This window comes from Rhododendron vialii, chromosome 9a (genome assembly GCF_030253575.1).
Source record: "Rhododendron vialii isolate Sample 1 chromosome 9a, ASM3025357v1".
In the NCBI taxonomy this organism is placed as follows: Eukaryota; Viridiplantae; Streptophyta; class Magnoliopsida; order Ericales; family Ericaceae; genus Rhododendron; species Rhododendron vialii.
The window spans coordinates 12,106,740-12,128,786 of NC_080565.1; the positions used below are offsets into that span (position 1 = coordinate 12,106,740).

Sequence of the window (22,047 nt, forward strand, 5' to 3'; positions counted from 1 at the left end):
AAAACTCACATTTGATATAGGTTTGGTAAGAAGTGGAGGAGGGTTTTTGGGTGATTTTTACTCAATTTTGAGTTTGAGTAAAGATTTGAATAAGGGGTGGAGATGCACTAATGAACCTCCTAAAATGCTTAACGGAAACTTTCAGGAAACCGACCATGGCCACCGATGCCCATGCGGGTTCCACTCTAGGTCTTGCACGGATGATTTGAGCCGTTTAATAATTTAAAAAAAATGAGAGGCTTGTGAAAAATAATTAGCTCGATCCGATATGTGTAGGTGTTCGATCCAATCTTTTTTTTCATTCCAATTCCATATTCGTGAAAACATAGAAGATTGAATCGTGCACCTACACATTGGATTGAACTGATTTTTCACAGGCCCGCCCATTTTTTTTTTTATTTAAAATTATTGAACGACTCGAATAATCCATGCGAAATTTGAAGTATTGTTCCTCGCGTGCCCGTCGGTGGTTATGGTCTGTGTCCATAGCAGGGTTCAATGCTCAAATGGGGTGCAAAAAAGTGTCAAAATATAGTTTACTGACTTTCGCAGCAAAAATCTGACCCAAAACATGATCTAAAGTGCTGAAATGTGGATGCTTAGGCCAGACAAGAAAAGGGGAAGGGACTTATTTCTTTATTTTCTCATTTACTTACTTTTACACTAACACCACCTTCATTATTACTAGCTGATACACCAGTACTAGTAGTGTATATATCAGCAACAACAAACCACATAATAACCTCTCTCTCTCTCTCTCTCTCTCTCTCTCTCTCTCTCTCTCTCTCATGGCACCAGTAGTAGTCCCTTTCTCTCCCCCCCCCCCCCCTTGCTCTCTCTACTTGAGATGGTGAGTCTCAATGTCTTTGGTGACATTAATGGTGAAGTCCATCAAGGTATTTGGATCCTCCACCTCATCATTCAACTTCTCATATTCAAAGGTCCACGTCACCAGATTGCTTTCACCCTTTGTATCAACATGAACAGTTCCCTTAAAGTCCTTGTATAGCTCCGTCAGATCTCCTTCGATAACCTTGAAGGTCACTGTCTTGGTTTCCTCGTCTACTGCTTCCAAAATTTCCTTGGCGCTCTTCTTCTTGCCATCTGCATGCGCGCAGTATCTCCAAATATCATTAGCCAATTAAAAGGAAAAAAAATGTTGTTATTATTTCAAAATCCTCGTATTTACGTAATTTTGTGAAAGGATCTTTTCCGGTCCCATTTTGAGACTGGATTGTCCAGGTCCACTTCTATGATTGAAGAATTGTACATTTTTAAATACTCGGTTGAAAACATTAGTCATGTCAAAATGATGTTCCTTATACATAGCTTATCGGAATACGTTTATATTGAAAAAATGAGTATATGAGCAGTAGAATAGCTAGCCAAGTGGATGCGGCGGGGAAGATGCCAACGTAGTTTCAAACGAATGAAACTTTTATTTACCTTATATGATGCAATTGGACTTGATACTAATTACTGGTAGTATTTTGTACAAAAAATGTAAAAATCGTAAATAAACGGTTTTGATTAGAACACTGCCATGTATTTTGGACCATTCATTTGAACACATACTACAAGAGAGTTGGACCTCATTTATTCTTTTTAACAAAAAATAATAAAGCCAATGACATATACTCCCTCCGTCCCTATTTTATAGTCCAGTATTTTATTTTGGGCTGTCCCTTAATAAGTGTCCATTTTGTAAAGTTAGTGGGTAAAAGTTGGTGAATTTTCCATTTTGCCCCTAAAAGTAGATTCCATTTTGAAAAGTTAGTGAGTAAAAGTGTAATGATGATGGGTAAGTAGGAAAAATGGAGGAAAAAATTGATGTGAAAGGTATAATGATGATGTCTTTTTAATAAGTTGGAGTTACGAAGTAGGATACTTAAAAATTGACGGAAGGAGTATCATTTTACATTTGACCTTTCTCTTCACATTCTTGGAAAACCTAGACATGTAACAACACAAATGAACTCCAATCGATCAGAGCCACCACTCTCAAATCCAAATAATAGCGTTCAAGGGACACACTATTAAGACAAATTTTGACACAAATATAATCAAAACCCCACGCTAATAATCGGAACCGTTCAATTTGTTTACAACACGTTTTTAAGAGTTTTCGCAAAAAATTAACTCATTCAGATATCAGTAAGGGCATGATCAATTCATTCAATTTTTATCCCGTCAAATTTAGGGACAAATGCCAGTCAAACCCTTACCGATATCCGAATGAGTTGATTTTTTACGAAAACTCTTGTAAACTTGTTTTAAACAAATCAAACGGCTTTGATCATTCCGTGGAACTCCATAATGGATCCCATGCAAGGTTTTTTAATTTTTTGTGTCAAGATTTGTGGTAAAGGTTGTGTCCCTTGAACACTATATATATATAGTCAGTATCCCATGAGAAGGTTCTCATTTTAGTTAAAATGCGGACCTCCTCATTTCTCTCATGTTCCGATTGAATTTCGATGATCCGAGCCACTCAATATGTTCAAAATGTGATTTTAAGGATACCTGCGAAAATTAGCCAAAAAAAGATCGGAAAGAGCTTCATCCGAGCAGTTTTTATTTGAATCGTTCGATAAAAAATAAACAAAAACTGCTCGGATGAAGCCCTTCCCTGTCCTTTTTTTTTGCTGATTTCTCACGGGTACCCTTGAAATTACGTTTTGAACATATTGAGCGGCTCGGATTATCGAAATTCGATAGGAAATTGGAGGTCTGCATTTTATTAAATTGAGGTGGTCCTTACGGGAGACGGATATTATATACATATATATATATATATATATATATATATATATATATATATATATATATATATATATATATATATATATATATATATATATATATCAGGAAGTGCTTGTTTTGAGCAGTTTTTAATTAAACCGTTCATCAAATCTAAGCTAAAAATTGCTCAAATCAAGTTCTTCCCGATTTTTTTTTTTTTGTGCTAATATCACGGGTACCCTTAAAATCACGTTCTGATCACATTGAGGATCATTTAAATTTGATCTGAGTAATTTTCATTAAACGGTTCAAAAAAAACTGCTCGGATGAAGCCCTTCCCGGTCATTTGTTTTGCTAATTTCTCACGGGAGTCCTTAAAATCACGTTCTGCACACATTGAACGGTTCGAATTTTCAAAATTTGATCGGGAAATGAAAGTCCCGCATTTTAACAAAGTGAGGGATCCCTCACTTGATCTGTGGTGTGTGTGTGTGTATATATATATATAAACCTGGTGGAAATTTGGGATTGGAATTGACTTACCATGAGTGTAGTTCCAAGTGATGATAGAGCCAACATTTCCCCAATCACCTTCGTGCAAATCAACACCATGGATGTTAGCAGGGGAGATGGTGGAGATATGGTGAGGTTTGTACCTAAAGAGTTCATGGAACACATCCCCGTCTGACTTGATCTCTACTTGCCTTTCCAACTTACATTTTAGAATTACAGCCATTTTATTCCTACCAATTCCTAGAAGTTGAACCAAAGTAAGTACGTACTACTAGAGGAGAATTTAGACTTGGAGTAGGCAAGATGTGGAAAAACACTCGGCTCTTGAGCCTTTAAATAGGGGGGGAGGGAGGGGGGTCTTCAGTCTGCTGCGACACAAGTTCAAGTTGGTGCGGTGGGTCATCTCGAGAGTTGCTCTTCCCATATTTTGCCTCTTCTCTTGGTCTCTCAACCCACCTTCACGAGTGTAGTTGATGGGTCCGGCTCTGGCTTTTGATTCCATGCAGTTTTTTGTTTTTATTTTTATTTTAGTTTGTTGTTTCTTGTATTTCCGGACTGATAATGTCCTTTGTTATAGTTGTTTGTTTTTTGTTTTAATATAACTGAGATCATCTTGCTCGTAAAAAAAAATAGTGTGTGTCTGTAGGGTGGGGAGGTGTTTTGAAGCTGTGAGTTGGGGTAAGGTCTCTTATATTGGAGTACAAAACGGTGAGAAATAGAGTAATGATTGAAGAGAGGAGTAATGATTAGAGAGAGATAGAGAGAGATGAAAAAGTAATAATTGGATAAATAAGGTAATGATTGGAGAAAGAAGTAGGGTAATGATTAGAAAACAAAACAAAACTAAGAACCGAACAAAGCCACTGTTTTTTGTTTTAATATAACTGAGATCATCTTGCTCTTAAAAAAAAAATAGTGTGTGTCTGTAGGGTGGGGAGGTGTTTTGAAACTGTGAGTTGGGGTAAGGTCTCTTATATTGGAGTACAAAACGGTATCATATTTACTATTTAGTTTTACGGGAGAGTTATATCAAATGAGATTAAATTCTTTTCACCAGCGGTGGAAAACTTCATTTTTTCACCACCGCCTTTTTTAGTCTTCTGTGTGTTTATTGTTGATCTAAACCGTTCATCTTGTAGACTCCACATAATAGTGTATCCATGCAAAAAATAAACTTCGGACATCGATTGGAGTATCAAAAATTGAATTTTGCTCTGTAAAATGAACAGTTTATCTTTATTATTATTGATAGAAATCAGATCGTCAATTTTATAAATTCAAATTTTGATATATCTATTAACTTTCGAAGAAGCTGATTTTTTGCATAGCAATACAATATTGCGGGTCTTATAATATGAACGGTTTAGATTACAATAATAGACGCTCGATGGGGCCCATAATGGATGGTAGTGGAAAAATGAGGTTTTTACACCGGTGGTCAATAGAATTTATTCTCATATCAAATATATAACAGCACGTTCAGTCGTAATTGATATCAAAATGTTTCTTCAAAAGCCTTTTTCGGCGTGAGATCTACGGGGCAAAACTACTAAAAACAACACGGTTGTTGTACAGGGGCGGAACCAAAATATTGTAAACGCAGAGGTCGAATTATGAACAACATTTTTAAATTTTAAGGTTTCGGAATATTTGTAATTTGTTTGGTTTGGATTTTGAGGGAGATTTTTTGAGTAATGAGTGGAAAGAGCTAGAAAAAGAAATAAAATTAATAATTGAAGGGAAAACTTTTGGAAAGCCGTGCAAAGAGAGACGGATTGGATTTTGGGACCCAAAATGAACACATTATTAAAGCATTTAAATAATACGCAATACAAAATATATTATCTAGGTGCTTTTAATAAATAAAAAAAACAACTAATGTTGATATTAAAATTTGAAAAAAAAAAAGAAGGGGAAACTTCGTGGGGGCCTTGGCCCCTATATGCTCTAAGGTAGTTCTGTCTCTGTTGTTGTACGTATTTTGTGCTATTTTGATACATCCATGGTTTTTTTTCCCTCAGAAAAGATATAGGTATACATGAAAAATAGGGTGTTTAGATCAAGCACCCTACACACATCGGATGCCGTTGATTCCTGCGTTAGCCCCCTTGTTTTTTTTTTTTTTAATTTTTGGACGGCTCGGATCGGCCGTCCGGTGGCCGGAGACGGCCCGACGCGGCCGTCGGTACGATTTTCCTATGCCGGGCGTCAGTACCTGTAGCAGGACTCGTTTTCCCTTGAAGGGTAGGAGGAGAGAGAAGAAAATAGTTGGTATGAGTGAGCATGGACTGGATTGATTTGATTTTATAGTAAATTAAGAACCAAACAAATATCTACAAATTATTAATTTGGACAACTAAGGGGGTGTTTCCACTAATAACAAAAACCACAAAAAACTTAACGCATTTTTCCATTTCGTTTTCACTAACAAAAAAACTTTCAATATTTTCACATTTTGTTTTCACTAACAAAAAACTTGTCAACAAAAACTATTTTTGCTACAGTAACTCTACTCACAAACCATCAACAACTTATTCACTACCGGAAACAACTTGACATTTTTCAATAGTTTATTCACTACCAGAAATACCTAACAACTTTTCAACCACAAATAAAACCCTACAAATTTTTCACTACCGTAAACACCCCCAAACCACACCATAAAATTCATACAACCAAAACAATCCAATGGGTGTTTAGGCATGGGCTTTGTCCTAATGGGTGTCTTTAATTGGTTCATTGCCAATCAAGGATTTGGGTCTCAGACTGGAAACATGATTGTTCTTAGCTTTATTAGGAATTTGATGCCGTTGTTCTTATCTTATTAGTTTTTGAAACAACTTTAGAGATTAATGTAAATTTTTTTTTTGGCCGTTCAAAAAAAAACTTCAAACCATTAATTACGGTTCATTTTCGGCTTTGAGCCACAGGCCAATTATCAAAAAAACTCGTGGCTAAATCCTTTTTTGTCAATAGTATCTTGCTTGATCCGTGGTTTTCTTGCCTGATTCTCCAAAATATCCCACAATGTCAGATGATCTCGTGCAAATGGGAAATATACGGGATCCTAAATTCTCGGAACGTGAATCAATTAACATGAATAGATGTGAGGCGTAACTTTGGGATCTGGGGGTGCCGTAGTGCACGTGTAGGGCGGCACACAGCTGTCGATCTCATCAATCAACGGTTCATATTAAAAATTAATTACTAATAATAAATGATTCTTACTGGTCATAATTAAATACCATATCTCAACCATTCTGTAGGGAGGCAATCTCAAACAGATACAGTAAGCACCCGAACACGTGGTATGTGAGACCACGGAATAAGTAAGACAGACCATGCCGCCGATGTGGGTGGTGGTCGGCAATAAAGACAGAAGACACGAGAAGTCACTAGAGGGGACAATCTGTTTGGCAATGAGATGGCCAAACAGAGGAAGAACACTCGAGAACGCTACCTTAAGAGATAAGGCGGTAGGGATATTCTAGAAGGTTCCAGTACAGTTGTACTCCGAAAAGGATGAGGATCCCGCAAATAAAGGATCTGCGTGAATCTCCTAATGAAAGAAGGGTGTTCGGCCCACCATGGAAAGAAGTCCTAAAAGGACTAAGGAGTGAATCGATAAGGGAACGGGGATTCGGAGTATCCTGATTTTCCTATACGAGATAGGAAATTTAGGGCAACAAGGACGCTTGGCCAGCAAACAAACGCATATCCATAAATATGAGATAAATCTAGAGGCAAAAGGTACGTAATACATTGTAATCATTCATATTTTCTTACTGATAATTAGGGTTACTCTAGTACGTGATACTAATTTAGGCATTGGAGGGCCTTTGCCGACGAGAGGCGAAGGTGCGCTCGCCCCTTGTCTGTTTTGTAGATTAAGGTTCCGACGATAAACTAGGGTTCTGGTCAAGAGGCACGTGTAGCCATTGCATTCAGCATGCCATTACAGGCACCATCAGTTTTTGTCCACCTACACATTCATTGTCAAGATTGATGGCCCATGTGTGCCCTACAGGATGCCTTGCAGGGCCTTGCACTACAGGATTTCTCACTCCGTAACTTTGAACAAGGGATTGGATAGATGATAATGGGTTAAATTACTAAGGGTGAAGTGTTCGTGTGAGTTCTTGCATTTCCAATGTAGTGTTGTACCATGCATATCGTATATATATTCCTTTCTTATCTGAAATCTCGTTTCTCATCTGTACTTGTCTTCTTTTTTTTGCATATAAAATTTATAGAGATTTGCATATAAAATTTATAGAGATTTTCTTAATGGGTTAGTGTAGCTCAATTCTTTATTTTCAAGTACTAATCAAGGACTATTGCATTGTGTGCATCATGTGGTAAATCTTTTGAAAGTGGATACAAAAGAGCCACTATGACATCTTTGTAAAACTCCTTTTGACAATGTAGTTGTAATTTCAATATCAATTCTTTGACATTGGACTTTCTTTTATTGTACTTATGTTATATTGGGCCATTGTGCCATGAATGTAAGTTTTTTAGAATACTTGGTACCGGAACTATAACTTGATGAAATATGCATGGAAAACTTTTGGTAAGAACTATGTACGATTTTGTGAGTATTTTATTTATGGGAAGCTATTTCATTTATGTTTAAAATCGAGGGCGTGACACCTAATGTCAAAACACACAACTTCAGCTTAAGTTTACCTCGACCAAGTTATGAGGGAGCAAACTCACTGTCCATTAGCATCAATAATTATAATCGGAATAAAAACCTCGTATAAATAGACACGGTAGTATTATTGAGCTCCTCATATTCCATGCAGAGATACAAATAACGAGTAGAACAGAGATGGTAATTAAAACCGAGTAGTATTACATACATGCAGCAAGCAGCCATCACTATTATATATACACTATCCTACATGAAAGAACTTGATTGGCATGAATTATTGTGTAGTACTAATCTACCCTACATGAAAGAACATGATTGGCATGAATTATTGTGTAGTACTAATCTACCCTACATGAAAGAACATGATTCGCATGAATTATTTGTGTAGTACTAATAAGGGGGTGTTTGGATGGTTCATTATCCAATTTTGTTTTTCTCCTTATCAACTTATAGCTGTATGGACGAGTGACCCAGAATGAGGTTTGGAAAAATGCATTTATGAATTCTAGTGTTAAGAGGGTAAAAGCAAGATATAGATCATGCATTACGGTAATAACTCAGCGCGCAACGAGACCTCTTCTCGCAATTGACGTCTTTTTAAGACATTAGGGAGATGAGCTTTTTGGTACTTCTCGGTTTTTACTTTTCCCATTTTGGTTAACAAAAAAACCTATGGATATATTCTGCACATATCTCCCAAACAATAATCATATGTAATAAAATACATTTTGCTTGTATCTTCCAAAGACCATAATTAAAATACATTTTGACCATAATCCAAAAAGTCAATAAGACAGTAAGTAAAATGCAAAAAGCCAAAAAGTAATCATGCTTTGTTCGGTTTGCGTTTTGGAAAAAAAATTTCAACTCAAAAAATACTCATTACCCATACTTCCAAATATTACTATCATTTCTCTCTCCACTCGTTATCCATATCTCCATTCATTATTCTCATTTCTCTCTATCTCTCTCCATTCATTATTCATATATCCAATTATCACCCTAATTTCGCTCTCCACTCATTATCCCAAAAATCAAACTCAAAAATTCTCAAAAACTCATCCAAACATAGCATAAGGCTCCCAAACTCCCTAAAGGGATTTCACCATAATGAACTCGGATCCAGTGGTGTTGTAGAGCACTCCCGTGTAGTACACATATAGGGCGACACACAGCTATCGATCTCATCAATCAATGGTCCACATTAAAAATCAATTATGACCGGTAATAAATGATTCTTACTTGTCATAATTAAAAATAATATCTCAACCATTAATCGTCAAGATCGATGACCTGTGTGCGCCCTACATAGTACCTTGTAAGACTTTGCACTACAGAATTTCCCAATCCAATGAACTCAGGGCTCGTTTGGATACGGGATTAGGTTTGGGGGTATTATATAAGAAGGTGTAGAAACTTTATATCCATCTCAAAATCAATTGGCAATGAGTGGAGAGGTCTCATATGTTATTAAGTGATCACCCATTCCACTCCCAAGCAATGTGAGACTTTATTTTCTTAACATCCCCCCTCATGTGCAGCCGCGTTTGATGTCTGTCACGTGTGGCCACTTTTGGATCCTATCATCGTGCAGCCTTTTTGCTGGTCTGTCATCGTGGGGTGTGGATTGTAAATTTTTTAAAATGAGGGGTGAAATGGGTCCCACTCTGATACCACGTAGAAACTTTATATGCATCTCAAAACTAATTGGCAATAAGTGGAGAGGTCTCAAATGTTATTAAGTGATCACCCATTCCACTCCCAAGCAATGTGAGACTTTATTTTCTTAACAGAAGGGATGATTAATTGGATAGTATGAGATATTGGTTAATAAGAGATGACCCACATTTATAGAGGATGTATTAAATAGTACTTGGTTTGGATGAGGTATTAGAAAGGGGGGTAAAATAGTACTTTGTTTAGATGGAGGATCAATTGGGAGTATAAAGAGGGGCGATTGATGTAAAAAGTTAAATGACTTTTTTGCCCTTATGCAGTGTTTTATGACAAAATTTGTTAGTTTCATTATAATTAGAATAAATACGTGTTGAGGAAAAAAATTAATTATTCTAAATTTCAATCCATTTGAATGAGTGTAAAGATTTTATTTTTCTAATCATTTAATTCTAAAGGGTCATAATTAAAATTTGACTATAGGGCTATTGTTGATTAGCCCTAATTAAGAAAGTCGTAGAACCAAATATCTTTTAGGGCTAACTAACGAGAGCCCTAGAGCCAAAAATTAATTATGACCCTTTAGGATAAAATGATCAAAGAAATAAGATCAGCACTTAATTTTTTAACCATATTTTTTAATATATAAACTGTAGGTTGAAAAATTAAGTGTTTCAATTTTCAATCGGTTTGAATTAGTGCAAAGATACTATTTCTCTGATCATTTTATCCTAAAGGATTATAATTAATTTTTGGCTTTAGGGCTCTCGTTGGTTAGCCCTTAGAAATATTTGGTTGTATGACTTTTTTAGGCTTAATCAAGGAGAGTCCTAAAGTTAAAATTTAATTATGACCATTTAAGAAAAAACGATCAAAAAACTAAAATCTTTCTACTGGTTCAAACGGATTGAAATTTGAAACAATTAATTTTTTTTGCTTCTGCTCAACTTCCCCTCTCGTCTCTTCGAACAGAAGCAGAAGAACTGTGACAGAAATGGCACGCTAGGGCTAGCTGGGAGAAGGGGAATAAGGAGGGTTGTTCTCGTCAATTTTTGAGGGGGATTAGGGGGTATAAGATATGGACACCTCAAACCCTACCCATCGGCAACACCCCCGAATACCCTCTCTCCCATGTTAGCGAAGAACGGGAGAAGATAATTCTAAGCGTCAAACTGCTTCCAAAAGCAGGGTTTCGGCTGTGGGACCAGGCTTAAAACGGGGGTATTGTTAACACCCCTTGGTAAGCCGGCATCCAAACGACCCCTCAAGGTCGCTATTATGGGGTAGCCAATATGATTTGAACATATCCATTCTGAAATCCAAGTCCATTATTTTTGTAAGAGATCTCTAGATCTGTTTTTGGGTCCCATGCACGTTACCTTCAAATTGAATGATCTTATCACATTTGTCTTCAAAACAAATAAATGATCGATTATAAGATCATATTTGTCATTCAGTTTGTTATAAATACACTACAAGAAAAAATATGTTTAGTGACGAAAAAGTGGCGAAAAAATTTAATTTCATCGCTAAATGAGTATATTTGGCGACAAAAAAATAAATTCGTCACTATTTTGATAACTTCCTTGACGAAATTATTTTGTCACCAATTATAACTATTTAGCGATGAAAAAGATATTTTTGTCACCAAAGGCTCCTATTTGGCGACGAAATAAAATTTTCGTCGCCAAAAGAGTAAAAAAGGAGACGAAATTATTTTTTGTCACCAAAGATAACTATTCGGTGACGGAAAAAATATTTTGTCGCCAAATGAACCAATTTGGCGACGAAAAATATTTTCGTCTTCTTTTTATGTTTTCAGTGACGAAAAATTTATCCTTTGGTGATGAAATTTATGAATTACGCTTTGTCACCAAATATATTTCGGGCATACGTCTTTGCTCAGAACTCCGATTGAGATCATTTAAATTGGGTTTGAACAATAACATAAAAAGCTACGACTTTCATGTTTATTAAAATTGCTAATTTTAATGATTAATAGTTCAAAATGCCGTTCAAAATATATTTTAATGTTCAATGTATTTGTTATATATTAGATATTTCGAACATATGCTGAAAAGTTTGTGTGGTGTAGTTGGTTAAAGCTTGCGTACAAAACTTAGGAGACTCGGGTTCGAAACCCTGCAGGAGCAAGAAAGTGAGATTTTTTTCACATATAAGAATGTCTTTCGCGATGAAAAATTTCGTCACCGATGGGTCACTTTTGACGAGCCAAAGGGAATAATTTGTGACGAAATTTTTTATCATCAACAAAGCACAATAGGTGACGAAGAAAATTTCGTCACCAAGTCATTTTTCCGTGACGAAATTTTTCGTCACCAAAAGGCACTATAGGTGACGAAAAATAAATTTCGTCACCAGGTAGGAATCCTCGACAACCTTTAGTCGATAAATTTTTTTCCGTCACCTATATTATTTGTGACGAAAAATATACAATTTGAGATGATTTTCATTCGTCACCCAATGCAATTTTTCTTGTAGTGATAAATACAATGCACTATAAGTGTGATTGTCAGAATGTCAGATTAATCGGCTTTCCTCATTGATGGTGTGAGTGGACTAATAAAATGAGAGGCTCGAATGACAGAAATTAAAAAAAAAAAAAAATCAAAGTAGAACCTGTGCGGTAGAAGGCAAGAGAATCCTACTCCATATAGCAAAAACTTAACTGACCTTCTATACCCAATGGCGGAGCTAAGATTTTGATATGAAGGAGGCCGGCTTATTAGATATATATGTTTTATCGGAACGTATACTTATTAATTATATCCTAAAGTTTTTGCTTTCCAATTCATTAAATTTATTCATTGAAATAATTATAGCCTAATGCAGTTAAAGTATATCAATCATTTTGCATTTTTCTTTAGGCTACTTCAACAGTCACGTGTTTATTTTTTATTTATGAAAGAAATTGAGAAATGAGAATGTAAAACAATAAATTTTTTATTAAATCAAACTACAATTGTTAAGATTCTACATACCTATACATGAATAATTATCGATAAAATTCAAAATCAGGTGTATAAAAAATAAAAATTTTAAAACTCGGGGTCATAGCTCCGCCCTGATCTATACTAAAACTTAATTGGAGCATATCCGTGGGATTCAGGCCCCGTTCCAGAACCAAAAAAAAAAAAAGTTCTTATTTTTTAAGAAGACAATTTCAAGCTAAAAATTATGGGCTTATTGAAATATAAAAATATGCAACATGGATCTTATTTGAAAAATCTCGATGAGATCATTTATACGATGCAAAAAAAAAAATTTGAAAAATTATTTTTCATTTTTATTTTTTAATTTGAAAATGTGAAATAAGTTGTTTATTTCTTAAGAAAATTTCTGTAAGGGGGCCTCAATACATTTTCGTCTTCCATTTTCTTTGTGTTTTGATTTATTTTCTGGTAATCAGTTTCTTGAAAGCTCATTTGGGTGCAACGTGTAACATGAATTGTCACTACTGTTAAATTGTTTTGTAGTATCGTGCTCAGTAATTAAACTCCCGAATAAATTTTTCCCGTCTATGTGTAGTTTCTCTCTTGGTTCTGTCACAATAGGTTAATGCTAGAGATCGGGGAGTCGGATTTTGTCAATTTTTTTGTGAAAAAATCGATCAAACATTAAACACAAAGCTATTGTACAAGTTTTAACAAAATCCAACTTGCATACAAAACGCGGGTGTGCAGTGAGCCGAAATAACATTGGTTCGGAAAGGTCAAAGAGATCAAGGTCAAAACTTGCACTTGTTTTGGACACATCATCCCCAGGGCTTTCACTTCATCTGTAACGTCATTACTCGTCGTGGGAAGGCACTCCATTGTTCGGCCGAAAGTCATCCGATCCCCAACAACACCGCCGAGCGTACTTTTTCTTACGTCTTGACAGGACAATCGCTCGGCATACCCTTCAGTTGTTCGGTAACATGAGCTTTCGTTCGGGGAGTTATGGTCGCTCGGTAAAACCTTAGCTCGTTTGGCGGTGTAAAGCTTTCATTCGGAAGGTACATTATCACTCGGGAAAAGATCTCAGGAATAGTGCTTGCAAGTGGGAATCAAAGAGTCATCTAAAAACTTTCTACTTATGGCCGAATCTAAAGGCTTTTTACTTATGGCCGAAAGTGACATCATCTATTTGTCCAACACTCAAAGTCTTGCCTATAAATAAGAGGTGATACCACAAGGTAAAGGATCAAATCTAATCTTTCTCATTCTTACGAACTTCACTAAAAGCACACTTTCCTCTACCTCTCGGGCTCTTACTAACTTGCTCGTCGAAGCGTCTTCCCAGAGGTACACCCCCCTTCGGTTTTTAGGTACCCAATTCACTGTTCAACCATTTCACCGTACAACAGCAAGGAGGAAGAGGTTCAGGGATTTTTTCAGCCCCCCACAATTGGCGACTCCGCTGGGGAAACTTTCTCCTAGCTCTCTGTGTTGTGGAACTAAATAAAATCATTCTCTTCCCCTTGCTGCCCTAAAGACGTCAACGGCATCCAGATGCCTCACACGGACGCTCTTGATGTCACCATTACCGTTGATAAATCTACCGATCAACGAGTATTGGTCGACCAAGGGGGTTCAGTCCAGGTAGTGTTCTACTCAACTTACAAGCGTTTGGGGCTTATCTCGAACCGACTCTGGACTGCACCAATTCCTCTCATAAGCTTCACGGGCGCTCCTATTCGGCCGCTTGGCTTGATTACCTTCCTCGTGCGCACCTACTCCCTAGTGATGGTTGTAGTAGCCGCTCGTAGTAGACAATTTCCCAAGCCTCTACAATATCCTCCTTGGTCGAGCTTGGTTGCCTGGCATGAAGGTGGTCGCCAACGGTCAGCAGGAATGTCTCTGCGGAGACCGGCACCAGTCAAAGAAAGTGCTATGTTAGTACTGTCCTCCTTACGCCCGTTGCCGATGAAGACGGTCATCTCCACCTTGTCATATTCATCAAGCCGAATATTGAAGTACTTACAAACCTTGCAAGTTACGGTTCGAGCCTCGGTCCTCAATCAAAGGCCAAACTCTTGTCGGTTTCTCTGCTGAGTTGACTCTTTACCTTGAAGATAAAACCAATGACTTGAAGGTTGCTAAAGAAGAACGGGAGCTTGATAAAGTGGCGGTCTTAGCCAAGCTTCCCGAGCCCCATCCTATAAAAATTTGGGGCTCGAAACACTGTTGGAAACAAGAAGCCGAAGCGTGAATAGAAGCTGTTCTCAAGAGAAGCCTGGAGGCTGAAAGTGGATGGGGCTGCAACACCAATGGCGTCGGGGTTGGTAAGGTTCGACACTTTCACCCGTAGCATTCGGCGTACCTATGCGTCGCTACGGTTCAACATTCTTCCCGTAGCGTCTCGTCGCTACGGTTCGGCATTTTGCCCCTCGATTATTTATTCGTTTGGGCGAAATCCTCGAAGCCCTCAGTTGCTTAATTCATTTGGACGAAATCCTCGAAGCCCTCGGTTACTTATTCATTTGGGCAAAATCCTCGAAGCCCTCGGTTACTTATTCGTTTGTGCGAAATCCTCGAAGCCTTCGGTTACTTATTCATTAGGCGAAATCCTCGAAGCCATCGGTTACACATTCGTTCGGCGAAATTCTTGAAGCCATCAGTTACATATTCGTTCGGCAAATTCTCAAAGCCGTCGGTTACACATTTGTGCGGCAAAATTCTCGAAGCCGTCTGTTACTGTCAGGCACTTTCACCCCTAGCGTTAGGCGTACCTACGCGTCGCTAGGATTCAGGCACTTTCACCCATAGCGTTTGGTGTATCTGCGCGACGCTATGATTCAGGCACTTTCACCCAATGTTTCATCGTTGGGAACACTAGTTAGCCCGGCGGCTTGGCAGACTATCCCGGAAAAACCATCGCCTTCGGGCTCATCACTTTTACCCGTTGTTTTATTATCGGAAACACCGGTTACGTATTATGTTCGGCACACTGGCCATCGTGATCGCTTCCTAACATGGTCTCCCGATGCAGGGGCTAGGCTGTTTTTACTTTAGATTCACTCCTAGACGGGTAAATCCCCATACGCAAATTCTAATCAAAATTTCGATAAAACTTACCGAGCAAAAGCTCTTGAGCATCACTAACTCCTACCGAATGAAATTACTGGAAATCATTTTGAACAAAGCTATGTACGAACTATGAAGCATGGTAACATACGAACTAAAATACTTGTGAATTTCAAGAAGCAAAAAACCAAAGTATAAACCGAGGCATGGTGATGGTGCATCATTCGGTAGCATCCTCAAATGGAAGCCCCACTCATCTTCTTCTCCGACCCCCATGTCATTGGGACATTTGTTGTGGCCGAGCTTGAGCTGGTATGCTGCTGACCTTTGAGGTCTGCCATGGCTGCAGTGACTTGGTCCACCTGTTGTAGCCGAGCTTGAAGTTCTCTATGCGATGGTTGACACGTGGCACTGACAAGACGCGTCATACTACGCACCAACACCTATTTGACAGGCGGAAATTTGAGAAACGGCACTAACAGAAGCATTGATATTACGGTATCCTTCAGCAAGTGACTCGTTCGACCGTTGAACACTTCGGGAATTCTATATTGGTTCGTTCTTCATTCAGCCACACTTTTTCAACTCCTCCTCCCCATCTAACCATGTAAAGGAGTTAAGGGGCGGGCCAAAATAACCGTGGTTCGAAAAGGTCAAAAAGATCAGGGTCAAAACTTGCACTTGTTCTAGACACGTCATCCCCAGGGCTTTCAATTCGTCTGTAACGTCATTACTCGTCGTGGGAAGTCACTCCACTGTTCAGCCAAACATCATCCGATCCCCAACAGAACCGCTGAGCGTACTTTTTCTTACGTCTTGACTAGACGATCGCTCGACATACCCTTCAATTGTTCGGTAACATGAGCTTTCGTTCAGGGATTTATGGTCGCTTGGTAAAACCTTAGCTCATTTGGTGGTGTAAAGCTTTCATTCGAAAGGGGTACGTTATCACTTGGGAAAAGATCTCAGGAATAGTGTTTGCAAGTGGGAATCAAAAAGTCATCTAGAAACTTTCTATTTATGGCCAAATCTAGAAGCTTTCTACTTATGTCCGAAAGTGACATGATCTAGAATCTTTCTACTTATAGCCGGAAGTGACATTATCTACTTGTCCAACACTCAAAACCTTGCCTATAAATAAGAGGTGATATCACAAGGTAGAGGATAGAATCTAATTTTTTTCATCCTTACAAACTCCACTAAAAGCATATTTTCCTCTACCTCTCGGGCTCTTACTAACTTGCTCGTCAGAGCGTCTTCCCGAAGGTACACCCCCCTTCGGTTTTCAGGTACCCAATTCACCGTTCAACCCTTTCACCGTACAACAACAAGGAGGAAGAGGTTCAAGGATTTTTTCAGCCCCCCACAGTGTGCCCCGACCTCTAGTTACTAGATAATATTGGTGTAGGGATGAGCAATATAATCATTTTTTATACTCTTAGCTAATTGTTTTGGAAGAGTGTGTGTTGTCAACACCAACTCTAACCATAAATCTAAATGAATTGTACGCCACGCATGATGCAAAATTTTACAATTTGTTTTGCGTTCTCTTGGACTTAATTTAAATCTGAAAATTTTATCCTTATCTGAATTTTTTTCCCATTTGTTAGTTTTGCATCAAACTTTTATGGGTTATTGATTCGTCTTGATAAGAGAAATAGGAAAAATAAATTTTTTTTACTTTTACCCACGTATTTTGAAAAATAACCACTTTTTTGCCCAAAAATGACATTTTTGCGTTAAAAAATGGTTATTTCTCAAAATAATTTTATAAAATTGCCAAAATTTTACTTTTTCGATTTCTCTTGTCGAGATAAATCAATAACTCACAAAAGTTTAGCGCAAAACTAACAAATGCGAAAAAAATTTGAAGTAATGACAATTTTTAGATTTAAGTTAAGTCCAAGAGCGGTTGCTGACATAACCCAACTGTGAATTTAATTGAATGGTACGATTGATCGATGATGCAGAATTTAACTCAACCGTACGTCAATAATTTTATGCTACTTACATATGTAGCAACCCAACTCTCGAGCTTTGAAGCTCTTATTCCAAACCCAAAGGATCAAAGTTGCAATCATTATTTAGCCTACCCCTGTATCCAAGTAGTGGTAGGAACCTCAAACACAGTAGTTGAAGCTCTCACTTAAAATTAAAATACAACAACAATTATTCATATATATAAGTTGCGATCGATGCAACCACACAACCCATCTATTTATCAACTATATATATGCTTTACTCCTTAACAAGATTAGCATCAAGATCTTTGATCAAACTGATGAGGAAATCCATGTACTTCTGTGGAGGGGGGACATGCTCGTTCTTCTTCTCGTACTCGATAGTGATTTTGACAGCGTTGGTTTCTCCTTTGTGAATGAACTCGAAAATAATGTTGTAACTTTTGTAGAGTTCCAAGCAATGTCCCTCCAATGCTGTCATATGAACTGTCTTGGTTTCCTCATCTATGCTCACTTTCTCCTTGTATGTCTCCACCTGCCCCTCTATTTTTTTAGGAAAAAACCAAAGAATAATGTGAAAATTCAAAGTATTGCTAGCCAATATCAACGTATATGAAATGGCAACAAGAAAAATAAGCAGACAGAGAACAAGTATTTTAGCTTAATTTAGGATGTCAAAGGAGCAGGCAACGACCGGCACGTATACTTCCTACTTCCTAGGGTATTTCCACACCCATGGCAGCGCCGCCAGCGCGGAAGGGATGAGTCACGATTCCCACCCCGGCGTGAGCAGAACAAGGTCTCTCTCACGATATCTGATTTGCATGATTGTTTAAATGATATACGAAAAAGGCTAAATTTACATATTTTTCCTACTTTCTGAATTGCTGGACTTTGAGTGCACCCAAGGACTAACACCAATTAGTTTTCGGAGAATTTGTACAATCTTTTCCTCTCACTAAATACCTCAACTTCGACAATACATCAACTTCGACTGTTGTCGAAATTATATAATTTCTTTCCCAAATAAAAATTTTAGACACCAATCTTCCTCATAAAATAAGAACAGCAAGAAGAACAGGAGAAATTAATTGCAATGGTATTATTTATTCTCCATTAGACAATATATATCTATATATAAGAGTACAAATTAAATGTGGTTTTGTTAAAATTGTTAGTTTGAATTAATTACTACCTGTAACATAGGTCCAGACCTTAATGGATCCATGATCCCCCCAGTCTCCTTGGTGTATTTCCACTTTGTGTACTTTTTCAGGGCTCAAGTTTGGTGCGTGCTGTGCTTTTGTACCTGCAACTATATGGAAGATATCATCACTATTAGTAGAATTAATCTCTACTTCACTCACCATCTTGCCAGTTAGAGCCATCTTCAATATATTCCCCCAACAATTGATTCTATATGACTCTAGCTAGCTAATAATAAGACACACGAAATAAGATCCCTTCACAACGGCCCTTATATAGAAGTGCATGTACATATATGGTGAATCATCATCCAACTTGCTTTTGGTAGGAGCCTAATGAACAACAAAAATGCTACTTGCACAACCGTTGTGTTGGTTGTGTGCGTAATTCTGACCGTCCAGATGTATTTGGATGGTCTAGATTTTAAACAAACTCTTCCAAGAAAAAGTCTAACTTTTATGGGAAAGAGTTTGAGTGAATCGTGACCATTTATTACAGCAATGGACGGCTAGAAATTGGTTGTGTGTTGTGTTTTACACAACCGTTGTGTGTGTAGCACTAACAATTGGCAAAATTTGATTTTCCACTATTTTCAACAAACTTCAATATATAACTTAGCCTCTCTTTTTTCCCAAAATGATCCGAGCCATTAATTTTTTTCGAAACATTTATTTTTTGAAGAATCTCCAAATTAAAGAACCCAACTCAATTGAAGGATCCGAGCCATTAATTTTTTTCAAAAGCAAAAAAAGTTACACTGGAGAGTTGAATTTCCTTAATCTATATTCATATATACTGTTTATGTTTTTGCATTTACTCATGTTAAATTAAGATATTTTTCTTCCACTATGCTTAATTTTTCATACATGAAATATTATTGTCGTAAATTTGCATAAATAAAGATCGAAAAAGAAGTATAAAAAAATCAAAGGAAAATGACGATCCTAGACGTGTTTTGATAATTAATACCCGCCAAGGACAAACTAAGACCATTTGTTAATGCTGAAAATATTATTGGCGGGTATTAATTATCAAAACACGTCATTAGCTGTCATTTTCCCAAGAAATGAATTTCCTTCATGAAACTTTTTTTTGGGAAGAGGATGAAACTAAGCACGTAGGAAAATAATTGTGCCATATGTCCCAATCACCTACCCAATATGGAGGATCATTCAAGTCCGTATATCAGAATTCAGATAGCTAGTCCAAATCATCTACTCAATCCAGAAATTATTCAATGCTCATCGAATAAGGTTGAACCTGAATCCGGATCATACATTGATGTGAAATCCACACACTTGAATTATAGACTCTACCAATGTGGTTCAAATTCGTGCTCAAGCTTAGCCCAAGGGCATTGATGAATATCTACTTAATCTATCTGCAGGATCATTCTTGATAATAATAAAAAAATTTGCAAGATCATTCAAGTCGGTATACATCAAATGGCTTGGTGACAGACTGACGAACGATAGGGTACTCGGAACGAGTTCGATTTTGTTCACCCTCACCGAATGAGAGTGAACGTTATCCTCACCTTAATTTTTTTTGTTTTTTGATAAGTATTCTCACCTTAATTGGTTCCTTCTAACTTGTAGGCCCCACCAACTTAAACCATAATTAACACCAAAAGCCCCAAAATATGAAAATGATACAAGATCTAATTATTTAGAGATTATATATCCCCTACAAGGCAAGGAGTCCAAAACCCAAGGGCGCACTCCTCTGAAAATCGAAACATATTTTCCTTGCTGATGTTGCTTCGATGAAGAAGACATTTTAGTTTGTGCATTATATATATGCCCGTATCTATAAGACGAGAGAAGCAGTAGCTTAGTGTCTTCTCTTTTTTGTTCGTTCTAAAACGTATCTTGAAACATCAAATTTAGCCACTGTGGTTATGAAATCTGGACACCATGACCTTAATTCTGATTAATGTTCCAAAATCTGTTTTCACTAATGCTTGAAGTAATTAGACCCTGTATCATCAGAGCAAAGTCTGTTTATGGCCGAAAACTAATAATTAAATCTGTCTCTGTTTTGGATATGAGAACATAATCTGTTTATGGCTAAAATTAGAAAATCTGTTTGTATTTCACTAAGGATTTTTTTTATTATTCAATAAATCTGTTTATTGCTAAAATCTGCTTTCACAAAATCTTTTTATGGAAAAAACTAATGCTTCGTCATCGGAGAAATCTATTCGGAAAAGTAAATCTGTTTGGATTTTTCAAGGAGTGAGCCATGCGTTACAGGGGATTATTTTCAAATAACTAAATCCTTTATCACTTTCACATTTCGTGGTTTTTAATGCTAACTATGGTACTAAGCTTCCTTGACCTGATGTTGGTGTGGTGTTACTTCATAAAACCCCAACATCAAGGGTTCAAGGCTTGGTAAATGACTGGCTTAAATGCTAACTATGGTTAAATCTGGCTTAAATGCTAAAAATCTCAGAAAAAGGAAAATCAAAACCATCAAACAAGTTGATCAAGTTGGTATCACCAGGCTCTTTTTTTCAGTAATGATACATCCACCGCCACTCATCCACCACACCGCCCACCACACGTACGCCGGGCCCATTCTGGCCACCGGACGGCCAATCCGAACCGACAAAAAATTCTAAAAAAAAAAATCAAGAGGGTCCGAGTGAGAATCAACGGCATCCGATTTGTGTAAATGCTCGATCGAGCCATTAAAAAATGAAAAATTGGTTCGAGCACTTACACATATCGGATGCCGTTGATTCTAATATAGGCCCACCCGGTTTGTCTTTTAAAATTTTAGACGGTTTGGATCGATAGTCCGGTGGCCGGAGTGGATCCGGCGAGCATGCAGTGGGTGTATCACGCCCTCTTTTTTTTGGCCTTGTTTTTTCCCTTTTTCTTGCATGTATTAATAGCTATCATCTGTCACCTTTCATACTTGTCCCTGTTCCAACATGTCTCTGACACGCTGTTTAATTATCGCCTTATCCGCCAGCTGTGTTTGCAAACAAAACTCAACCCATAAATAGCAGCACAATTGGTTGTTGCCGACAACTAAATTTATTTATTTATAAAGGCGACTATTCACAACTCTCTATTTTTTCGCTTAGCCCACATCTTCATCTAGTCCATTTTCAATATTTTAAAAACAAAAAATTTCTTCATATAACTCATTAAATGTACCTGATCTTCCCATTATATCATTTCCCTCTCAAAAATTACACTTTAACTCTCACATTAAGCGCACGCAACCCCCCCCCCCCCCCCACACCCAAACC

General features: G+C 37.4%; 3 protein-coding genes across 7 annotated transcripts in view; all 3 read right to left on the bottom strand.

Moving 5' to 3' along the window:
- LOC131301320 (kirola-like) overlaps positions 1 to 3,576 on the bottom strand; it is a 55,512-nt gene extending 51,936 nt beyond the window's left edge. The window contains exons 1-3 of one of the 5 annotated variants that reach the window (XM_058327522.1): positions 3,286 to 3,576; positions 843 to 1,104; positions 614 to 771 (exon numbers count right to left, since the gene is read on the bottom strand). In XM_058327522.1, the coding sequence (XP_058183505.1) occupies positions 645 to 771; positions 843 to 1,104; positions 3,286 to 3,478 (582 nt within the window). In that variant the 5' untranslated portion in view covers positions 3,479 to 3,576 and the 3' untranslated portion in view covers positions 614 to 644. Of the gene's footprint in view, positions 1 to 613; positions 1,105 to 3,285 lie in introns of those variants that run through there. The other 4 variants (XM_058327521.1, XM_058327523.1, XM_058327524.1 and 1 more) reach the window with 4 other exon arrangements.
- An 8,167-nt stretch (positions 3,577 to 11,743) lies between these two features.
- The window catches only part of LOC131301323 (uncharacterized), a 110,817-nt gene continuing 100,513 nt past the window's right edge, over positions 11,744 to 22,047 (bottom strand). Inside the window, exon 26 of the mRNA XM_058327529.1 lies at positions 11,744 to 11,754. The gene's annotated coding sequence lies outside the window, so the exon portion shown is untranslated. The remainder of the gene's footprint in view (positions 11,755 to 22,047) is intronic.
- On the bottom strand, positions 17,588 to 19,118 carry LOC131301326 (MLP-like protein 328). The gene is made up of 2 exons (XM_058327549.1): positions 18,772 to 19,118; positions 17,588 to 18,119 (listed from the first exon to the last, which is right to left on the bottom strand). Exons 1-2 carry the CDS (start codon positions 18,962 to 18,964, stop codon positions 17,854 to 17,856), a joined length of 459 nt encoding a protein of 152 aa, XP_058183532.1. The 5' UTR covers positions 18,965 to 19,118; the 3' UTR covers positions 17,588 to 17,853.